Below are 25,139 nucleotides of genomic sequence, written 5' to 3'. Positions count from 1 at the left end.
TTCACTTGTTATATTATTAGTTTATGCTCCAGAGATGCTCAATTCTCACTAACTGGGGCCATGGATGTTGTGTAAACATGGTCAGACATTTTGGATGCCCTGGTCAACGTTCTTTGGTCAGCCATCACCATATGTTGCTCCGAAAGTCACTTTCCTTTACCTTCCAGGATTAGTACACAAGGTAAACCGGAGCAAACACCAGTTTCTTGGAGGGGGTCTTTGTAAGCGTGCTGTTCCCCCTGTTTGGAGACAGGAACCCCCTCCCCCCCCCCCAATCCATAATAGTGACCTTATCAACTTTCTACAAATACTTTATCATACATTTTTGCATTGAATGGTTGAAGAGTTAGTGATCGTATTCCTGATCATATCCCCAGTGGTTTAGCAGGTAATACGCACCAGTATCTCTGGTGGGGTAGGGAAGGGGTTACATAGTTACATAGTTACATAGTTAGTACGGCTGAAAAAAGACACATGTCCATCAAGTTCAACCAAGGGAAGGGAAAAGGGAAGGAAAAATTTCTACACATAGGAGCTAATATTTTTTTGTTCTAGGAAATTATCTAACACTTTTTTAAAGCCATCTACTGTCCCTGCTGTGACCAGCTCCTGCGGTAGGCTATTCCATAAATTCACAGTTCTCACTGTAAAGAAGCCTTGTCGCCTCTGCAGCTTGAACCTTTTTTTCTCCAGACGGAGGGAGTGCCCCCTTGTTTTTTGAGGGGGTTTTACAAGGAACAGGATTTCACCATATTTTTTGTATGTGCCATTAATATATTTATATAAGTTAATCATGTCCCCCCTTAGTCGTCTTTTTTCAAGGCTAAATAGGTTTAATTCTTTCAATCTTTCCTCATAACTTAAATTCTCCATGCCCCTTATTAGCTTCCTTGCTCTTCTTTGTATTTTTTCCAACTCCAGGGCATCCTTTCTATGAACTGGAGCCCAGAACTGAACTGCATATTCTAGATGAGGCCTCACTAATGCTTTGTAAAGTGGCAATATTACATCCCTGTCCCGCGAGTCCATGCCTCTTTTAATACACGACAATATCCTGCTGGCCTTTGAAGCAGCTGATTGACACTGCATGCTGTTATTGAGTTTATGATTTACAAGTACACCCAGATCCTTCTCAACAAGTGAATCCGCCAGTGTAGCGCCCCCTAGGACATATGATGCATGCAGGTTGTTGGTACCCAGATGCATAACTTTACATTTATCTACATTAAACTTCATTTGCCAAGTGGACGCCCAGACACTTAGTTTGTTTAAATCTGCCTGTAATTCACGAACATCTTCCATAGTCTGAACTATATTACATAGCTTGGTGTCATCTGCAAAAATAGAAATAGTGCTATTAATCCCATCCTCTATATCATTAATCAATAAGTTGAATAATAGTGGTCCCAGCACTGAACCCTGGGGTACACCACTTATAACCGGTGACCATTCAGAGAAGGAATCATTGACCACAACTCTCTGGATACGGTCCTTGAGCCAATTCTCAATCCAATTACAAACTATATTTTCTAAACCTATAGTCCTTAATTTACCCATTAGGCGTCTATGGGGGACAGTGTCAAATGCCTTTGCAAAGTCCAAAAACACTAAATCCACAGCGGCCCCTCTGTCTAGACTTCTGCTCACCTCTTCATAAAAACAGATTAGGTTAGTTTGACAACTTCTGTCCTTAGTAAAACCGTGCTGGCTGTCACTTATAATACTATTTATTGTCACATAATCCTGTATATAGTCCCTCAATAGCCCCTCAAACATTTTCCCCACGATGGATGTTAAGCTTACTGGTCTATAATTACCCGGGGAAGACCTAGAGCCCTTTTTGAAAATAGGCACCACATTTGCCCTGCGCCAGTCCCTTGGCACTATACCAGTCACTAGAGAATCTCTGAATATTATGAAAAGGGGGACAGAAATAACTGAACTAAGCTCTTTAAGAATTCTAGGGTGTAACCCATCTGGTCCCGGGGCCTTGTGCACATTTATTTTATTTAATTTAGCTTGGACCATCTCTACATTCATCCAATTCAGTATATCAACTGATATATTAACAGCACTGGCAGCGGCTACATCAGCTGCTCTTTCTTCTGTTGTATATACAGAGCTAAAGAACCCATTTAGTAACTCTGCCTTCTCTTGATCCCCTGTGATCAACTCCCCATTACCATTATCTAGGGGTCCTACATGTTCAGACCTTGGCTTTTTTGCATTTATATGCTTGAAGAATTTTTGGGGATTTGTTTTACTATCCTTGGCCACCTGCCTTTCATTTTGTATTTTTGCTAATTTTATTACATTTTTACAGATTTTATTAAGCTCTTTATATTTTACAAAGGCTACAGCTGTACCCTCAGATTTGTATTTTTTAAATGCCCTTTTTTTGTCATGTATTGCCCCTTTCACAGAAGGTGTAAGCCATGTGGGGTTTAATTTGAGTCGTTTATACTTATTACCTGTAGGAATAAATTTTGCACTATAATAACTCAAAGTAGATTTGAAAATCTCCCATTTATCATTTGTCCCATTATTTGACATTAGTTCTTCCCAGTCCATATCCTGAATTGCAGCCCTCATCCTGGGGAAATTGGCTTTCTTAAAATTAAATGTTTTTGCCCTCCCAGCCTGCGTTTGTTTTTTACAGTATAGGTAAAATGTAACTATATTGTGATCACTGTTACCGAGGTTTTCACGAACATTGACATTCCCAACAAGATCTGCATTATTAGAAATGACCAGATCCAACAGAGCTTCACCTCTAGTCGGGTCTTCCACAAACTGGCCCATAAAATTTTCCTGCAACAGGTTGAGGAAATGTCTCCCCTTTGCAGTTGAAGCCGAACCATGACACCAATTAATATCCCGGAAATTAAAATCTCCCATTATCACTACAGTACCCGCCTGTGCAGCCCGCTCCATCTGTTTATATAGCTGAACATCCATCTCCTCAGTTATATTGGGGGGTCTATAGATTACACCAAAAGTAATTTTTTCAGTGTTTACCTCCCTTTCTAGTTCCACCCACAAGGTTTCAACCTCCTCACAGTCTTCACCCACTATTGTCTCTTTCACACTCGCCTTCATATCACTTCTCACATACAGACATACACCACCACCTTTCCTATTTGTCCTGTCTTTACGAAAAAGTGTAAAACCCTGTAGATTTACAGCCCAGTCATGTGAAGAGTCCAGCCATGTTTCAGCAACACCAACTATATCTATATTTTCTTCCAGTATCAAGGCCTCCAGCTCCCCTATTTTGCTTGCTAGACTTCTGGCATTTGTGAACATACACTTTAACTTGCCTGTCAGTTTTTCACTTTTATTATCAGAAATGTGATTTGACATTAATCGGTCCTTTTTATTTACACTTATGTTTTGTAACGAAAGGATCTCCTTATCTTGTTGTCTAGTCCTCTCCCCACATTCTGTTTCTCCCCCCACCAATATAGTCTGACCCCTCTCTAACCTGGCTACCCCTTTTTTTTCTACATTGACCTCCCTCCTCAGCCCTAGTTTAAATACTCCGCCACCCCAGCTAGAATTCTCTCCCCCAGCACAGCGGACCCCCTTCCATTTAGGTGCAAATCATCTGCAGAATACAGTTTGTACCCCAATGAAAAGTCAGCCCAGTGCTCTAGGAACCCAAATCCTTCTCCTCTACACCAAGACTTCAGCCATGCATTTAACTCCCTGAGATCCCGCTGTCTTTCCTGTGATGCGCATGGCACAGGCAGTATTCCTGAGAATACAACCTTGGAGGTCCTTCCCTTCAGCTTGTAGCCTAGTTCTTTAAAATTATTCTTAAGGCTCCTCCACCTACCATTTATTCTGTCGTTGGTACCGACATGGACCACGACAGCTGGATCATCACCAGCCCCTCCCAGCAATTTGTCCACCCGTTCCACCACATGCCGAACCCTGGCACCAGGGAGACAGCAAACCATTCGGTTGAGGTGGTCTTGGCGACAAATAATTCTATCCGTCTTCCTGATTATAGAATCCCCTACGACTATCAATTGTCTTGGCTTACCTGCATTACCATCCCGCCGACTACTAGCTGGGCTGTTCTCCCGGCTGTTAGGGAGATCAGTATCCACTAGGGCTGCCATTTCTGAGACTGACACCCTCGCATCATCACCCAACTTGGCAATTTTGCCTGGAATGTCAGAAACCGGATCGGCCTTCCTTGTCTTTGACCCCTTTCTACTGCCCCTAACTACATTAACCCAGCTACTTACCTGATCCTGCTCACCCATGTCTTCACCCTCCAGTTGTAACCCACTAACTGCATGCTCTGTGAGCAGCAAGCTCCGTTCAAAATTGTCTATCCTCCTCAGTGTTGCATTCTGCTCCTCCAGATCTCTAATACGAGCTTCCAGGTGAACAATATGCTCACATCTGCCACAGAGATATTCACCCTGGAACTCCGGCTCCAGTCGTGCATACATATGGCAAACTGTGCACTGAAGAAAACCTCCAATCTTGCTGTCCATTATCCCAGTTACAAAAAAAAAACAGCGAACAGGTGTTAATCAAAAAGATAAAGAAGTAGAAGAGCACTTACTTGGGCTTTAACTCCTCTTTTGAACTCCGGTTTTTGGAACTCCACTTAATATACAAACCACTTGATATTCAAGCCACAGAGCAGGCTCTACAGAGTAGTGAGGCCTGATTTATACCACCTGGTAGCAGCTAAGCCCTCCCCCTTACTCAGCTACTCCGGAAACTGCAAAGGAAAAAGGGTTACAAATTATGTCACTTTTGCAAACTTTGTAGCAAGCAAGCAATCAATACATATATCACATACAATGGCCCCCCACTTTGTCACACACAACACAGTAAATCAATCCGGTTTTTGGAACTCCACTTAAAGAGGCTCTGTCACCAGATTTTGCAGCCCCTATCTGCTATTGCAGCAGATAGGCGCTGCAATGTAGATTACAGTAACGTTTTTATTTTTAAAAAACGAGCATTTTTGGCCAAGTTATGACCATTTTCGTATTTATGCAAATGAGGCTTGCAAAAGTACAACTGGGCGTGTTGAAAAGTAAAAGTACAACTGGGCGTGTATTATGTGCGTACATCGGGGCGTGTTTACTACTATTACTAGCTGGGCGTTGTGTATAGAAGTGTCATCCACTTCTCTTCACAACGCCCAGCTTCTGGCAGTGCAGCACTGTGACGTCACTCACAGGTCCTGCATCGTGTCGGCACCAGAGGCTACAGATGATTCTGCAGCAGCATCGGCGTTTGCAGGTAAGTCGATGTAGCTACTTACCTGCAAATGCTGATGCTGCTGCAGAATCAACTGTAGCCTCTGGTGCCGACACGATGCAGGACCTGTGAGTGACGTCACAGTGCTGCACTGCCAGAAGCTGGGCGTTGTGAAGAGAAGTGGATGACACTTCTATACACAACGCCCAGCTAGTAATAGTAGTAAACACGCCCCGATGTACGCACATAATACACGCCCAGTTGGACTTTTACTTTTCAACACGCCCAGTTGTACTTTTGCAAGCCTCATTTGCATAAATACGAAAATGGTCATAACTTGGCCAAAAATGCTCGTTTTTAAAAAATAAAAACGTTACTGTAATCTACATTGCAGCGCCGATCTGCTACAATAGCAGATAGGGGCTGCAAAATCTGGTGACAGAGCCTCTTTAATATACAAACCACTTGCTATTCAAGCCACAGAGCAGATATAATAGCCATATTCCTTATCCATGGTGCTCTAGGGTGCGCTAATATCTATTATCCCTGGATTATATCTAGGATGGTAAGGGGTTAATTCCAGGGTCAACAACATCTTTATAAATAATTGAAAAATGATCTGTCAACACGTGCAGGGCCATTCCGCGCCGTCCACTCACTTGTGGCTATTATTTCCCAATCCGCTATTTTTATTAAACAGATTTATTATTATTATTATTATTATAGGAATAAATAATATGTACAAACTACAATAATTTACACAGAGACGCACTTACTGTTTATTAGAACAGAGGGCATTTTATTTCTAAGCGCCTAAAATCCAATTGATAGTATTTAAAGAGGCTCTGTCACCAGATTCTCAAACCCCTATCTCCTATTGCATGTGATCGGCGCTGCAATGTAGATAACAGCAACGTTTTTCTTTTTTTAAAAACGTTAATTTTTGGCCAAGTTATGAGCTATTTTATATATATGCAAATGAGCTTTGAAATGGACAACTGGGCGCGTTTTTTTCGTTATGTCCATGTATTGTGTTTTTAACTGGGCGTGTTTACGTGTATAACGCTGACCAATCAGTGACCAGTCAGCGTCATACACTCCTCTCCATTGATTTACACAGCAGCGATGTGCAGCCACATACACAGAGATCAACGTTAATCAAGTGTCCTGATAATGAATACACATGAAATCCAGCCTGGACGTCATGTGTATTCTGAATCCTGACACTTCTGACTCTTTTCTGTGAGATTCCAGCAAGCCACTCGTAATCTCACGAGATTACGGAGGTAAACGAGATTTCGTTTCACTTGCTGGAATCTCACAGAAAAGAGTCAGAAGTGTCAGGATTCTGAATACACATGACGTCCAGGCTGGATTTCATGTGTATTCATTATCAGGACACTTGATTAAACGTTGATCTCTGTGTATGTGGCTGCACATCGCTGCTGTGTAAATCAATGGAGAGGAGTGTATGACGCTGACTGGTCACTGATTGGTCAGCGTCATACACGTAAACACGCCCAGTTAAAAACACAATACACGCCCAGTTGGACATAACGAAAAAAACGCGCCCAGTTGTCCATTTCAAAGCTCATTTGCATAAATATAAAATAGCTCATAACTTGGCCAAAAATGAACGTTTTTAAAAAACCAAAACGTTACTCTTATCTACATTGCAGCGCCGATCACATGCAATAGGAGATAGGGATTTGAGAATCTGGTGACAGAGCCCATTTAACAGATTTATTTAAAATGTTTGCCGTTTTATTTGTCCTCGTCCTAAAGAATTGTGGTTTTGGATTAATTTACTCCCCTAATTTTCTACATAATTGATTTGCTTCTCACAGAGCCGTGATAGCAGCCATATTGGTTGTCAATTGGGAAAATAACAATTTAAAGGGATTATTTGGTTACGAAAACCCATATTTTAAAATATCCCTTTCAGGACCCTCAGCTGAAGTGGAGAAGGGCTATAAAGAGCTTCTTTTGTTCTGGAGGACCCGACACGTCTGTGCATTACACAGAAAGCACATTGATTTTAATGGGTACTGTATTATTCTTAATTTCCCCTGTGGGGGAGCTGCAGGGAAATTGAACACTTTCTGCCGGGTTCCCACACAGATTACAGCTGTTTGCTGAGGGTCCCAGCAGGGGGAAAGTTTGTGATCAGCTTATTGTCCGATAACCCTTCTAACAAAAAGACTTTGTCTAAGGTGGAGAATCCCTTCAACTGAAGGGGATGAGTTTATAATACCTAGGGTTTTTTTTCCCAGACTCACAAGGTTCCCCCGATATTAAACTGTTTATTATGTTGTAAATGATACTATGCTAAAAGGAAGATCATCCCTGAGAAAAAATGGCTTTCCCATTAAGTCAAATTGCTCTGATCAGATCTAGGAGGGGGGGGGGGGGGGGCGACTAACATTGGCGCACATGGCGTAGTTCACACTTTCAGGAATTTTGAAGTAGATTTTGAACTGCCAGAGTGGCTACATTATATAACCAGATACACTATAGGTAATGACGGCTCAGGGGGGAAGCGACTATATAAGCAGCGAGAGTACAATTTGTTTAAGCTCCTCCATTCTTAATAGGACACTTTAGTATATTTTCTTTATATTTTCACACCAAGGATTAAAACACAATATCTACTCTGACCATTAGAAACATCGCTAAATTTAACACCCAAACTATTTTTTCCCAATGGGGTAAGGTCTCATGCACACGGCACAGCTTGCATTGGTTTATTTACCTGTAAATGGCCCTGGCGGCATGGGTAATAGCATTTTAATGAACCAGTCAGAACCACAGCCCATTCACAGCAGGACACCATTATGTTGTCAAAATACTATATTATAAGATCTGTCAACAGCAGCCCGTAGATGGTTTCCAAGTGTAAGTGGAAACCCGCCAAAAGGTAATAAAAATATATTAAAACATTGCTATATTTTATATTTACTGGCTATAAAACCCGTGTTAAAAAAAAATGGAGCTTTTTGTTATGTATCTGCACTCAGTGTGACCACATTGTCTCTCGCAGGTGGATTACACGGGCGGTTTTGAACCCTTCAACACTCTTCGTTTTTGCCAGAGGTTTGTGGATAAAGCTGGCAATCCCAAAGATATAATACATTTTTTCCGACACAAAGAGCAGAAGGACAAGACCGGTTAGTATGTGATGCTAATAAACATCTCTGAGCTGTATTTTCAATAAGTTCTGATATAACTGCTTATACGGTTGACATCGGATGTAATCACTTAAAGTGACCTCTAACATGTCACAGACATATATCCAAAGTTGGCACCTGTCCCTTTTGGCTGGCAGATCACCCGATCTGTGACCTAATGTTGATGGGTTGGCCATAAACTTCAATGAGACTTTATTGCTAATAATTGTTGGGGTCCAAGTTCACAGACCCCCAGAGATGCAATATTCTTATGTGTTTTTTATTCATTTATATTTCAATACCCTTATAATCTCATACATAACCTAAAATAAGGCTCTGTTTACACTAGTGCCGTTCTCCGCTCTATTGGTTTCCGCTCCATTGATCTGTGCTTTTTAAATGCAGAAACCCAATAGAAGCCTCAGGTACCCCCATTATATTTAAGATAGGAAGCCATGATGCTTATGGGAGCAGAGCCTAATAAGTACCTATTATTACAATGTTAGATTGTTTGTAGAGGGGTACGCTCTGTGCCAGGTGTAGCCCGCCTCATTCATGTTCCCCTGTCAAAATTCTGTCTTCAATGATGCACCAACTACAAATCACAAGCCGCACTAAACCGTTAAAAAATGTTTGGTAAAAATCCCTTTCTTTACATGCCATTATGTCCAAGGCTGCCAGCTACATTGATTTTCTATTGAAGTCTAAATAGGAGGAGAAGCTAGCTACTTCCTTCCTCACTAATATCATTGCTGTACTTCATGTCCCAGAATTCCTTGTATTAAAACTTCTTCAAAATAAACCCTGGTAACCTTATGGTGGTGTCAAGGCTATTCTCTGTTTCCTATATCCCTTGTGTATAAATTAACATTTGGTCATTGATGCTACTCTCTTTTACACTTTACAGCTATAGATTTATCCAAGCATTTCGATGCAGAGTGAGAAACTAGGACGGGGAAGGTTCTGTCGATATAGTAAACTACCAGTGAAAGATTGAGGGGGACGACAGTTGTGTGTGTGTGACTGGATGACTGAAAAAGCAGCCCCATGAAAGCTAACATGGCTGACAAAGATGGCTGTGAGGCAGTTTTACATTTTTTTGGCTGGAGATGTACTCTTCATTGTCATTGGCATTCTACTAAACTGTCTCTGCTATTTGATAGATATGGTGAAGCCACCTCTGCTTCACCAAGACCATTTTCTACCAGATTTTTTATAGATATATGAGTCCCAATATTTTGGAGTCCGCTTCCCCTTTAAATTCGTCTAGACGTAATAAATTAGGCATAGGATTTATTTGCGTTCTTGGCCAAATGTATTTCAACTTTAATTGATATTCAAGCAAATCCTACGATAAGCCCTTTTATTAGAATTCTAATGACAAAACACAGAGATAAATGGTACAATTATTATTGGGTCTAATTGGCAATTCCTTTTAGCTTTTAGGATTGCTATTATAGCCGGTCAGTGAAGTTAATGGAGGTCTTAAAGTTATGTTCACAGCAATTACACCAGATTAAACGACCTTAGAATTAGTTTAAACTTTAAAGTTCATTCAACTTAAAAAAACGTATTCAATTTTTTTTAATATTAGAAAAATATACAGAACAAATCATTTCATCTGGATCTGATAGTCCCAAAAAGTCTGATAATTTGGCACTTGTTACCAGCCAAGAACTCTTATAATACAGCGGGAAAAGGGGAAAGTATTGACAGCTTTGGTCACAGTTTGTTAATCCTAAGGGCTTGTTACTTTACTCACTCACCACGAAGATATGGGAGGATTTGCTCTTTAGGCTACATTCACATTAACGTGGCCAACCTTGGACGTGAAGAACTGCAGTTTTTCACGTCTGAGGTGCACCCGTGCGGGACGCATTGTCACGGATCCCCCATAGACTAGAGTCTATGGAGAGGTGAGTGAAGCTCAAAAAAATAGAACATGTCCTATTTTTTCACGGACCCCTCACATGCTCCGTGGAAACAACGGTCGTGTAAACGGCCCCATTGAAATACAGGAGTACGTGTGACAGCCGTTGATTTAACTGCCGTCACACGGACATGATACACGCTCGTCTGAATGAGCCCTTAGACTCTCTCTTTGTTTGCCACATAAATTCTCCCTCTTGAGTACACAGCACAATGTTTTTGTTCCTGCAATTTTTCCCACTGCCACAGTCTTGATATAGCAGCATATGCATTATATATAATACATTTGGGGATAACCGAGGAGGAGAAAGCCTTGGGTATACTGGTAAACCGTCATCTAAGGAGCAGCACTCAATGCCAAGCAGCTGCTGCGAAAGCAAATGTATTTTCAGGCTGAATTAAAAGAGATGGTTGAAAAAAGACATAACCTATTCTCCTGCAATGTTGATGCAGAGGAAGGTAAAAAAAATCCTTAGGGAGAAGCCAATTTTTCCTCATATTAGAGAGGTCAATTTGCATTGGAAAACAGTAGCCGTCAAATGGATACGATTTTTATCTAGTAGGGTTCCAGTCTGCGCCCCGTGACAGCTTTATATACTATGTTTTATGCATTAGGGTTCCAGAATAGGATTTCATATCATTGAAGAACAGATTTTTTGCATGCCACCATGTGGTGTTAAGATGAACAGTGTGTAGCTGGTTTATGTGACATTGCAGTATTAGTTTCAGGTCTATACTACATCTCTGACATGTGACGCTCATGTAGGTTGTGTCATTCTCAAGGTCACACGTCTCTTGTAATGACCTCCGCTTATAACACCTGATGTGCTTTCTGTGCAGAGTTCACGTTAACCTTCTCCAGTTTTTTTCCAGACATTGTGGCAATTAATTTTGGGACACTTGACAGCAAATCATCTTCAGATCATGCAACACTGAGAGTGGAAGATCTGGTGAAGCAATATTTCAAGACCGCAGAAAAGGTAAATGTGAAAATAATTGCACATATATTCATTTTGATTACAAAAAAAAAAAGAGTAATTATAAAAGTAATTTTTCAAAAACGTATTTATATATATATATTTTTGGGATTATAAATCACACTTGTTTCAGCCGGGATATTTTTTTTTGTAAACCAGTATGCTCTGAAAATAAATCCTGTTGAATACTTTTTCAAAGCAGTAAATCTAGATTTCTGTATGTGTGTATATTGATTAGATAGATAGATAGACAGACAGACAGACAGACAGACAGATAGATATGAGATAGATAGATATAGAGAGAGATAGATAGATAGATAGATATGAGATAGATAGATAGATAGATATGAGATAGATAGATAGATAGATAGATAGATAGATAGATAGATAGATAGATAGATAGATAGATAGATAGATAGATATGAGATAGATAGATAGATAGATAGATAGATAGGACATAGATAGATAGATAGATAGATAGATAGGACATAGATAGATAGATAGATAGATAGATAGATAGATAGATAGATATTAGATAGATAGATAGATAGATATGAGATAGATAGATAGATAGATAGATAGATGGATAGATATGAGATAGATAGATAGATAGATAGATAGGACATAGATAGATAGATAGATAGATAGATAGATAGATAGATATGAGATAGATAGATAAACAACACAAAAGTTTGAACAGCAAATTCCAACAAAACGAAACAAAACGTGTATACAGGTGCAAGAACGCCTGTGACTGCAAATTTATACAGCACACAAGAAAATGGCGACCGCACACTGCGAACACTAATGTAACCTAAGCCACTAAATATAAATAAATATTCATTATTGCTGAATCTACTTACAATAGAGAAGTTCTTAGTGCACATTTTGATCAAAAAGTGTTTGCCCACCTGCCACGACAAGACGTCATCTATAGGTGGGAACCAACTCTGCACATACACCCAGAACTGGCCTGTGCTGTCGCCATTCTTTTTCTGCTGTATATTTGCAGTCACAGCCGTTCTTGCACCTGTATACACGTTTTGTTTCATTTTGTTGGAATCTGCTGTTCAAACGTTTGTGTTACATGTGTGATCCATATATGTGGGGTTAGTGACTGCCTCCATTTTTGATCTTGCACTCCTCCCTTTCTGCCCTGGGTGATTTTAATTAGTTTAATGCTGGTTCCTACCATCCCCAGATATATATGTAGGCTTAGTCCCAGTTCTGGGTGTATGTGCAGAGTAGGTTCCCACCTTACAGAGGTCGCCTTGTCGTGGCAGGTGGGCAAACACTTTTTGATCAAAATGTGCACTTAGAACCTCCCTATTGTAAGTAGATTCAGCAGTAATACATATTTATTTATATTTAGCAGTATAGGTTACATTAGTGTTCGCAGTGTGCGGTCACCATTTTTTTGTGTGCTGATAGATAGATAGATAGATAGATAGATAGATAGATAGATAGATATGAGATAGATAGATAGATATGAGATAGATAGATAGATATGAGATAGATAGATATGAGATAGATAGATATGAGATAGATAGATATGAGATAGATAGATATGAGATAGATAGATAGATAGATATGAGATAGATAGATATGAGAGAGATAGATATGAGAGAGATAGATATGAGAGAGATAGATAGATAGATAGATAGATAGATAGATAGATAGATAGATATGAGATAGATAGATATTAGATAGATAGATAGATAGATAGATAGATAGATAGATAGATAGATAGATAGATAGATAGATAGATAGATAGATAGATATGAGATTGATATTAGATAGATAGATAGATATGAGATTGATATGAGATAGATAGATATGAGATTGATATGAGATAGATAGATATGAGATAGATAGATATGAGATAGATATGAGATAGATATGAGATAGATAGATATGAGATAGATAGATAGATAGATAGATAGATAGATAGATATGAGATTGATATTAGATAGATAGATAGATATGAGATTGATATGAGATAGATAGATATGAGATAGATAGATATGAGATAGATATGAGATAGATAGGATAGATTGATTGATAGATACACACACCTATATATCTAAAGGCTTTCTTAACCCTTTAGTAACCAGCCTATTTTGGGACTTAATGACCAAGCGATTTTTTTCCATTTTTTCCATTGTCACATTTCAAAAGCCATAACTTTTTTTATTTTTTTGTAGATGAATTGTATTTTTAATGGCATAATTTTGTGGTGCAAATAATTTATTAATTAAAGGGGTTTTCCAGCCACTAAAATGTATGGTGTATCCTCAGGATAGGCCATGAATCGCTGATGGGTTGGGGTCCAACTCCCGAGACCCCCACTGATCAGCTGTTTTGAAAGGTGTACAGCGCTCCTACGAGCGCTGCTTCCCCTTCATTTCTTCTTGGTCACTGAATCATCATTCACTTCAATAGGAGAAAAGGCTGCAATACCTGTGACTCGCCGCTACATCCGTGTCGATGATTCACAGTGAGCAAGAAGAAATTAAGGGGAAGCAGTGCTCGTACCAGCCCTGCGGCCCCATCAAAGCAGGTGATCGACGAGGGTCCCGGGAGTCGGACCCCGAACCATCAGCTATTGATGGCCTACGCTCATAGGAGATCACAACATTCACCATCCACATCGAAGCCGAGAGGTTAGGAGGATATCGATCCATCCACTTCACTGCGATAACTTTTCTGGCTAAGAAGAGAGTCTCTCTAAGGAAAGTTTTTGTATAATGAGGCCAAATCTCCTCATCCAAAATACCAAACAAACAAATTTCAGGTAGACATGGTATTGGTGGGTTCCAGATGGAGTTCAGAAATTCAGTAATAGATGACCAATAATTTAGTATCGAGGGGTGACAACCACCCCACCATATGTCAAAAATCAGCTGGAGCCTCTGAATTCTTAGGACATTGAGGCTTTAGAATACGATGCATCTTGGATCTGACAGGAGTCAAATATTCCTGATGAATAAAGTACAACTGAATGAGCTTGTTATTGACTGCAGGAGAGACATGTAGAGGAGCCTCCAGCAGGTCTTCGGTGGCTTCATCTGTAAGCGTAGGGATCACTTGGCTCCATTTTGAGGCAACGGGTAAGGAAGTGTTCAAGGCATTTGCTCGAGATTAGGCCATTGGGATCCTGGGATCTGACAACTCCGATGAGTGGATAGGAGGAAATGGCCTGGCGTAGCTCCGGAAACTGTGAGGAGAGTGCGTGCCTCATCTGAAGGTGTTTAAAAAAAAATGGTTTCTGGGAATTTGGTATTTGGCTTTCATTTGGTCAAGGGGCGAGATGATGTTTGCGTCACGTAGGACACAAACCCCCCTGTTGGTCCAGTCCGAGAAGGTAGGATGGTTATAGAGGGAATCCAAACCCGGATTGTACCATAGGGAGGTATCTGCTGGTATGTCCGTGAATGGTGAGATCTGCGTAGCTGCTCTTCATACCCGTCTAGCTGTCTAATAACTAGGCAGAAGTGGACATCTAGGAGTTTGAGGATTACATGAGAGAGGCCATAACAGCTGTGTCCTGAATAGTCCGCAAGGAGATTTTCAGAGTATTATAAACTTTATTAATCTTTTTTTTTTACTATTAACCGCGGCATCCAAGGGGTGAAACGGCCGGGATTGGAGGTAACTCTGATCCCGAATGTTAGAGCAGGAGCCCGGCTGTCTAAAAGCAGCCGGACTCCCGCTCTGGCTGGCACTGGACTCCTGTGTCAGGCTTATGACACAGTGCTGTGAAAAGGTGGCGCTGTGGCATAAGTGCCCTTAATGACTGCAGTGAAAAGGTGTATTGGCAGTCATTAAGGGGTAACGGTTCTTAATTCTTAGGCCTTGTTCACAGGGCGCTCTAAAAAATCTGACGCGTTTAAACTGCAGGCGTTTGACGCGTTTTCAACATGTTTTTTACGTGTTTTGAGTGCGCATTCTGCGCTTTTTTTGGCACATAATTAGGGCTTCCATTGACTATTGGAATTAGGCGTGTTTTCGGCGCGTTTCATTGACCTGGTGCTGCTTTTTTAATGCGCGTTTAAAAAACGCATCATACGCACTAAGGCGTGCGCTTTGTGTCAATGGGACGCTTAAATCAGGTGTTTTTGAAGCGTGTGAACAGGGCCATTTCTTTGCGTAGATTTTGCGCTACAAAATGTAATCTGCCACTGATACATCTTGCCACTTCGTAATCTTTGTTATATGACTTCATGGGCATCACGGCAGACAAAACCGTAAAAGATAAGAAAGACGAGGAAAAAAAGATCTGAAGCTGGACACCTGCTGCTCTGATGAAACGCCGTGTGTAATTACACTAAATAGACTGATTCTGAGCTTTCTCTTATGCCATCAACCCCCTTCATAATATAAGTGGACCTTTGTGTATATGTTATTCCCATGGTTCTCTGCCAGTCATTGCCGGCACTACAGTAGGAAGCGCCTCAAAACCACAATTACATTTATAGGGTAATTTACAGGCTCTGTCCCAACATGGAAATGTCCGGAAGTCCCCATATCTGTATTGTTCTCGCAGTACTCTCCGTTTAAAAGCAAGCATGTCGCAAGCATAAGCAAGCAAGTCGTATTTACACCCACAAACACACATATACACTATATAGACAAAAGTTTTGATACACGTACACATCTGGATCTTTTATGACATCCCATTCTAAATCCATAGGCTTTTACTATGGAGTTGGTTCCCCCTTTGTAGCTTAATCATTTTCCACTCTTCTGGGGGCTTTTGGAGTGTGTCTGTGGGAATATTTACCCATTCATCCAGAGGAGCATTTATGAGGTCAGACACTGATGTTGGGGGAGGGGGCCTGGCACACAATATCCGTTCTTGTTCATCCCATAGGTGTTGGAAGGGGTTGTGGTCAAAGCTCTGTGCGGCCAGTCAAGTTCTTCCACATCAAACTCCCACTACCAACCAACCAACCAGCCAACCATGTCTTTATGGACCTTGTGCACTGGGGCTCAGTCATGCTGGAATATAGAAAGGCCAAACCCCAAAAAGTTGGAAGCATAAAATTGTCCAAAATGTCTTGTCATACTGAAGCATTAAGATTTCCCCTCACTGGAACTATTGGTTTTGCCGACCCCTGAAATACACCCCATAGCCTTATCCCTCCTCCGCCAAACTTTACAGCTGGCACATTGCAGTCAGGCAGGTAACGTTCTCCTGGCATTCACCAAACCCAGTCTCATCCATCAGACACCAGATAGAGAAGTGTGATTCATCACTCCACAGAACATGTTTCCACTGCTCCAGAATCCAGTGGTGGCGCTTGTAGGATTCTTTTACCATGGTTTGAAGGCCACAGTAAAGTTAATGTTTCCGGAACTTTAAGGCCTAGTTCACACTGAGTTTCTTGGCGCTGCTTTTGACGCAGAAACCACGCCGGAAACCGCGCCAAAACAGGCCGAAATTCCCTCCCATTGATTTCAATGGGAGGCGGAGGCGTTTTTTTTTCCTGCGAGCAGAAAAACCGCCTGCGGGAAAAAAAAGCAATATGCTCTTTCCGTCTCTGACCACCCATTGAAATCAATGGGAGGCAGAGGAAGCGTTTTTCATGGGGTTTTTTGACCCGTGGTGCTCAATGGCCACAGCCATTGTGTGAACACACGCTAATATTGATAGCCTATCCTTAGGATAGGCCATCAATATCAGATGGTTGAGGTTTCCGACTCCTGGCACCCCAACCGATCAGCTGATTGAAGGTGCCACGATGCAACGACAAGCATCGCGTCATTTATTTCTTTACCAGATACAGCGCCGTACATTTTGCAGTGGCTTTGCTTGGTATTGCAGCTTACTGTTTTTCAGACAATGGGACAGTAGTGCAATACGAATGTAACGGCACGTTCAAGTATGAACAGTACGAACCCCTTTAACCGTGTTGCTGCCAGGGGTTTCCGGAACAATTTTCACACTTTTAACATACACAAATCAATTATTTATCAAATAAAAAAATCAAACATATCTGAAAATATACACATGCCACATTGTGAAAATGCCACCCAGCAATTTTGCGCCTTCATGCAATTTTGCTTCAAAGTATAATCTTTAGTAAAAATTTCATAAACATTTATGTTTTTAACTAAAAGTCTGACCCAAGTTGAAGAATTCACACATGCCACATATACCTATGTCTATATTCATATATCTTGGCATAATCACCAGAACTGAAGAGACCTAAAATGTGATCCAGATGATGGTTAACATCCGAGTCGACAAATGGTTTGATTAGCACATTTCCTCTTATTGGGAAAGGGGGTGATGACATTAAAAATAGTCCCCCCCCGGGTCACTAGAAGGCTGTACATGGGGAAAGATGGCAGTAACAGGTTTTCTGCTGTCACTTGTTGGGTGGGGGTGTGGAGAGCCAGACTTACGGCAATCATTTATCCCCATTGTCTGTGCTGTGAAAGAACAACATTGATATTTCATACTATTGACTCTTTGACACTTGTTGAGTAAAGACCCTTTTACGCTGGCCAATTATCGGGCAAACAGGCGTTCATCTTCCGGCATGATACAAATGGATGGGGACGAGCGATCAGAGTAATCAGCGCTCGTCCCCATACATAGCTCATGGTAAAAGAAGCAAACGACACTCGTTGCACCAGTGTAATAGTACCTTTAGGCTATGTTTAGGATTGGCGCCCAAATCCGCTGACATTCCGCATCCAATGCAGCTGAATGGGGAAAAGATCTGCGCAGAATAAAATTCTATTAAAAATCCACGTTGGAGGTGTCCATGGCAAATCCTGAACGTGTTAACATACCCTTAAGCCGCCAGAGCTATAAGACATCTATCTGTTCAATGGGTCGCTTATGGATTTAGCTGTTGTACTGAGCTTATTTTCAACAACTTCTTGCTGTTCCCCTTACACAGTGCAATACCGTAACTGCATAATTTGGCTTAAAATGCATCTAAAGGTATGATGTAAGAGCCCTGACAAATCATGTCTCCTCCCTGCTTCCCAAGGCTGAGAAACTGCAGCTGCATCCCCCTCCTACCACCTCCTCTTTGTTCTATGTGTTATTTCACACTGGTTTTATGGTTTGGAGCCTGAGGAGGTTTGGAAACGTTTACAGCGGTAGTGGCTGAATAACATAACGCAATCTACCAGTAGACTTCAAAGAGTGGATCAGTTGATCTTGAAGATGTTGAGACACCAGGTTGTTCTCTTGCTTCAACACAGATGTTGGAAAATTGTTTGATCCGTAAGGGTCGGCAAATTTTCTGTGCCGATTTTTTTGCAATTTGGAGTACAGGAAACATTAAAGACATTTAGGACTTATCCCCAAGATGAATATAGTGATGGGCAGGGGTTCCAACTCTTGGTCTTACACTTATTGGGATAATGGGGGACCCTTATGTGGTGGAACATGGGTCAGGGAACTTATCACACCATACATCCTGTGGATATGCCATTAATGTCTTTAATTAGAAAACCCCTTTAAAGAACAACATTTCCTTTTTTAATCCGGTTAAAAACCTGTACAGACTACATATATACTACAGACTACATATATACTACAGACTACATATATACTACAGACTACATATATACTACAGACTACATATATACTACAGACTACATATATACTACATATATTCTACAGACTACATATATACTACAGACTACATATATACTACAGACTACATATATACTACAGACTACATATATACTACAGACTACATATATACTACAGACTACATATATACTACAGACTACATATGTACTACAGACTACATATATACTACAGACTACATATATACTACAGACTACATATATACTACATATATACTACAGACTACATATATACTACAGACTACATATATACTACAGACTACATATATACTACAGACTACATATATACTACAGACTACATATATACTACAGACTACATATATACTACAGACTACATATATACTACAGACTACATATATACTACAGACTACATATATACTACAGACTACATATGTACTACAGACTACATATATACTACAGACTACATATATACTACAGACTACATATATACTACATATATACTACAGACTACATATATACTACAGACTACATATATACTACAGACTACATATATACTACAGACTACATATATACTACAGACTACATATATACTACAGACTACATATATACTACAGACTACATAAATACTACAGACTACATATATACTACAGACTACATATATACTACATATATACTACAGACTACATATATACTACAGACTACATATATACTACAGACTACATATATACTACAGACTACATATATACTACAGACTACATATATACTACAGACTACATATATACTACAGACTACATATATACTACAGACTACATATATACTACAGACTACATATATACTACAGACTACATATATACTACAGACTACATATATACTACAGACTACATATATACTACAGACTACATATATACTACAGACTACATATATACTACAGACTACATATATACTACAGACTACATATATACTACAGACTACATATATACTACAGACTACATATATACTACAGACTACATATATACTACAGACTACATATATACTGCAGACTACATATATACTACAGACTACATATATACTACAGACTACATATATACTACAGACTACATATATACTACAGACTACATATACACTACAGACTACATATACACTACAGACTACATATACACTACAGACTACATATACACTACAGACTACATATACACTACAGACTACATATACACTACAGACTACATATACACTACAGACTACATATACACTACAGACTACATATACACTACAGACTACATATATACTACATATATACTGTATTTATGTGCTGAGCTTGGCTCTGGCACTGTATGTATTGAGCTATATTCTGGTGCTATGTATATGTACTGAGCTTCGTTCTGGTGCTGTATATATGTACTGAGCTTTGTCCTGGTGCTGCATATATGTACTGAGAGAACCGATGTCCCTGTGTTTTTATCGGTTCTGTTTGTGCATCAGGAACGTTCTGTTCCAGTTTAGGATTTAGGGACTCGCAAGTCTGGGGATCCTTGTCGTGGATTGCGAGCTTGCGTCCTTTTGGCCAAAATGATTACCAATACCCCAGGTATTTTTCATTATTATGTATATTCGCTTCTCTTGGACACAGCCGGGTCTTTGATGCTGGGAGAGCATGGTGTGTTGTTGTTGTTTGGCATAGCAAGCAGGGTAGCCCGCTCTATGAATTATCAAGGCGTCACAAATAGGCTTCTACCTGGCTATACACGTTGTGCCTCATGACATACACACTATCCCTCCATGTTTCACTCACTTGCACCCCATTATCCATTTATTTCTATTGAGGCACTTCATTTATTACTGCCCCCTATATTTCACTTCTAGTATTACACTTGCACACACACTATTCATTTATTATTTCTTACTACACATCCCATGCACCGCACACCACTCCCCTCAAGACTAGTGGGAGTGGCTATTATTATTTAAAGCACCTGCTCGCCCTTTCATCAGCATTTCTGGCCTGGCTGTGTCCATTTGCAAGTATGGCCTTTTTCGGTGTTTCTGTATATGTCCCTGTGTTTTTATCGGTTCTGTTTGTGCATCAGGAACGTTCTGTTCCAGTTTAGGATTTAGGGACTCGCAAGTCTGGGGATCCTTGTCGTGGATTGCGAGCTTGCGTCCTTTTGGCCAAAATGATTACCAATACCCCAGGTATTTTTCATTATTATGTATATTCGCTTCTCTTGGACACAGCCGGGTCTTTGATGCTGGGAGAGCATGGTGTGTTGTTGTTGTTTGGCATAGCAAGCAGGGTAGCCCGCTCTATGAATTATCAAGGCGTCACAAATAGGCTTCTACCTGGCTATACACGTTGTGCCTCATGACATACACACTATCCCTCCATGTTTCACTCACTTGCACCCCATTATCCATTTATTTCTATTGAGGCACTTCATTTATTACTGCCCCCTATATTTCACTTCTAGTATTACACTTGCACACACACTATTCATTTATTATTTCTTACTACACATCCCATGCACCGCACACCACTCCCCTCAAGACTAGTGGGAGTGGCTATTATTATTTAAAGCACCTGCTCGCCCTTTCATCAGCATTTCTGGCCTGGCTGTGTCCATTTGCAAGTATGGCCTTTTTCGGTGTTTCTGTATATGTCCCTGTGTTTTTATCGGTTCTGTTTGTGCATCAGGAACGTTCTGTTCCAGTTTAGGATTTAGGGACTCGCAAGTCTGGGGATCCTTGTCGTGGATTGCGAGCTTGCGTCCTTTTGGCCAAAATGATTACCAATACCCCAGGTATTTTTCATTATTATGTATATTCGCTTCTCTTGGACACAGCCGGGTCTTTGATGCTGGGAGAGCATGGTGTGTTGTTGTTGTTTGGCATAGCAAGCAGGGTAGCCCGCTCTATGAATTATCAAGGCGTCACAAATAGGCTTCTACCTGGCTATACACGTTGTGCCTCATGACATACACACTATCCCTCCATGTTTCACTCACTTGCACCCCATTATCCATTTATTTCTATTGAGGCACTTCATTTATTACTGCCCCCTATATTTCACTTCTAGTATTACACTTGCACACACACTATTCATTTATTATTTCTTACTACACATCCCATGCACCGCACACCACTCCCCTCAAGACTAGTGGGAGTGGCTATTATTATTTAAAGCACCTGCTCGCCCTTTCATCAGCATTTCTGGCCTGGCTGTGTCCATTTGCAAGTATGGCCTTTTTCGGTGTTTCTGTATATGTCCCTGTGTTTTTATCGGTTCTGTTTGTGCATCAGGAACGTTCTGTTCCAGTTTAGGATTTAGGGACTCGCAAGTCTGGGGATCCTTGTCGTGGATTGCGAGCTTGCGTCCTTTTGGCCAAAATGATTACCAATACCCCAGGTATTTTTCATTATTATGTATATTCGCTTCTCTTGGACACAGCCGGGTCTTTGATGCTGGGAGAGCATGGTGTGTTGTTGTTGTTTGGCATAGCAAGCAGGGTAGCCCGCTCTATGAATTATCAAGGCGTCACAAATAGGCTTCTACCTGGCTATACACGTTGTGCCTCATGACATACACACTATCCCTCCATGTTTCACTCACTTGCACCCCATTATCCATTTATTTCTATTGAGGCACTTCATTTATTACTGCCCCCTATATTTCACTTCTAGTATTACACTTGCACACACACTATTCATTTATTATTTCTTACTACACATCCCATGCACCGCACACCACTCCCCTCAAGACTAGTGGGAGTGGCTATTATTATTTAAAGCACCTGCTCGCCCTTTCATCAGCATTTCTGGCCTGGCTGTGTCCATTTGCAAGTATGGCCTTTTTCGGTGTTTCTGTATATGTCCCTGTGTTTTTATCGGTTCTGTTTGTACATATATACTACAGACTACATATATACTACAGACTACATGTATACTACAGACTACATGTATACTACAGACTACATATATACTACAGACTACATATATACTACAGACTACATATACACTACAGACTACATATACACTACAGACTACATATACACTACAGACTACATATACACTACAGACTACATATACACTACAGACTACATATACACTACAGACTACATATACACTACAGACTACATATACACTACAGACTACATATACACTACAGACTACATATACACTACAGACTACATATACACTACAGACTACATATACACTGCAGACTACATATACACTGCAGACTACATATATACTGCAGACTACATATATACTGCAGACTACATATATACTGCAGACTACATATATACTACAGACTACATATATACTACAGACTACATATATACTACAGACTACATATATACTGCAGACTACATATACACTGCAGACTACATATACACTGCAGACTACATATACACTACAGACTACATATACACTACAGACTACATATACACTACAGACTACATATACACTGCAGACTACATATATACTGCAGACTACATATATACTGCAGACTACATATATACTACAGACTACATATATACTACAGACTACATATATACTACAGACTACATATATACTACAGACTACATATATACTACAGACTACATATATACTACAGACTACATATATACTACATATATACTACAGACTACATATATACTACAGACTACATATATACTACAGACTACATATATACTACAGACTACATATATACTACAGACTACATATATACTACAGACTACATAAATACTACAGACTACATATATACTACAGACTACATATATACTACAGACTACATATATACTACAGACTACATATATACTACATACTACATATATACTACAGACTACATATATACTACAGACTACATATATACTACAGACTACATATATACTACAGACTACATATACACTACAGACTACATATACACTACAGACTACATATACACTACAGACTACATATACACTACAGACTACATATACACTACAGACTACATATACACTACAGACTACATATATACTACAGACTACATATATACTACAGACTACATATATACTACAGACTACATATATACTACAGACTACATATACACTACAGACTACATATACACTACAGACTACATATACACTACAGACTACATATACACTACAGACTACATATACACTACAGACTACATATACACTACAGACTACATATACACTACAGACTACATATATACTACAGACTACATATATACTACAGACTACATATATACTGCAGACTACATATATACTGCAGACTACATATATACTGCAGACTACATATATACTGCAGACTACATATATACTGCAGACTACATATATACTACAGACTACATATATACTACAGACTACATATATACTACAGACTACATATATACTACAGACTACATATATACTACAGACTACATATATACTACAGACTACATATATACTACATATATACTACAGACTACATATATACTACAGACTACATATATACTACAGACTACATATATACTACAGACTACATATACACTACAGACTACATATACACTACAGACTACATATACACTACAGACTACATATACACTACAGACTACATATACACTACAGACTACATATACACTACAGACTACATATACACTACAGACTACATATACACTACAGACTACATATACACTACAGACTACATATACACTACAGACTACATATACACTACAGACTACATATATACTACAGACTACATATATACTACAGACTACATATATACTACAGACTACATATATACTACAGACTACATATATACTACAGACTACATATACACTACAGACTACATATACACTACAGACTACATATACACTACAGACTACATATACACTACAGACTACATATACACTACAGACTACATATACACTACAGACTACATATACACTACAGACTACATATACACTACAGACTACATATACACTACAGACTACATATACACTACAGACTACATATACACTACAGACTACATATACACTGCAGACTACATATACACTGCAGACTACATATATACTGCAGACTACATATATACTGCAGACTACATATATACTGCAGACTACATATATACTACAGACTACATATATACTACAGACTACATATATACTACAGACTACATATATACTGCAGACTACATATACACTGCAGACTACATATACACTGCAGACTACATATACACTACAGACTACATATACACTACAGACTACATATACACTACAGACTAC

At 39.7% G+C, this 25,139-nt stretch overlaps 1 protein-coding gene across 3 annotated transcripts in view; it reads left to right on the top strand.

Moving 5' to 3' along the window:
- Window positions 1–25,139, top strand: part of MRE11 (MRE11 double strand break repair nuclease) — a 297,684-nt gene that overhangs the window by 106,065 nt on the left and 166,480 nt on the right. For all 3 annotated transcript variants that reach the window (XR_012881284.1, XM_075851486.1, XM_075851485.1), the window contains 2 exons: window positions 8,273–8,399; window positions 11,202–11,308. Coding sequence is in view for 2 of the 3 variants with exons in the window: in XM_075851486.1 (XP_075707601.1) it covers window positions 8,273–8,399; window positions 11,202–11,308 (234 nt within the window). In the remaining variant the exon portion in view is untranslated. The remainder of the gene's footprint in view (window positions 1–8,272; window positions 8,400–11,201; window positions 11,309–25,139) is intronic.

This window comes from Rhinoderma darwinii, chromosome 2 (genome assembly GCF_050947455.1).
Source record: "Rhinoderma darwinii isolate aRhiDar2 chromosome 2, aRhiDar2.hap1, whole genome shotgun sequence".
In the NCBI taxonomy this organism is placed as follows: Eukaryota; Metazoa; Chordata; class Amphibia; order Anura; family Rhinodermatidae; genus Rhinoderma; species Rhinoderma darwinii.
This window is presented reverse-complemented; position numbering and strand designations above follow the sequence as displayed.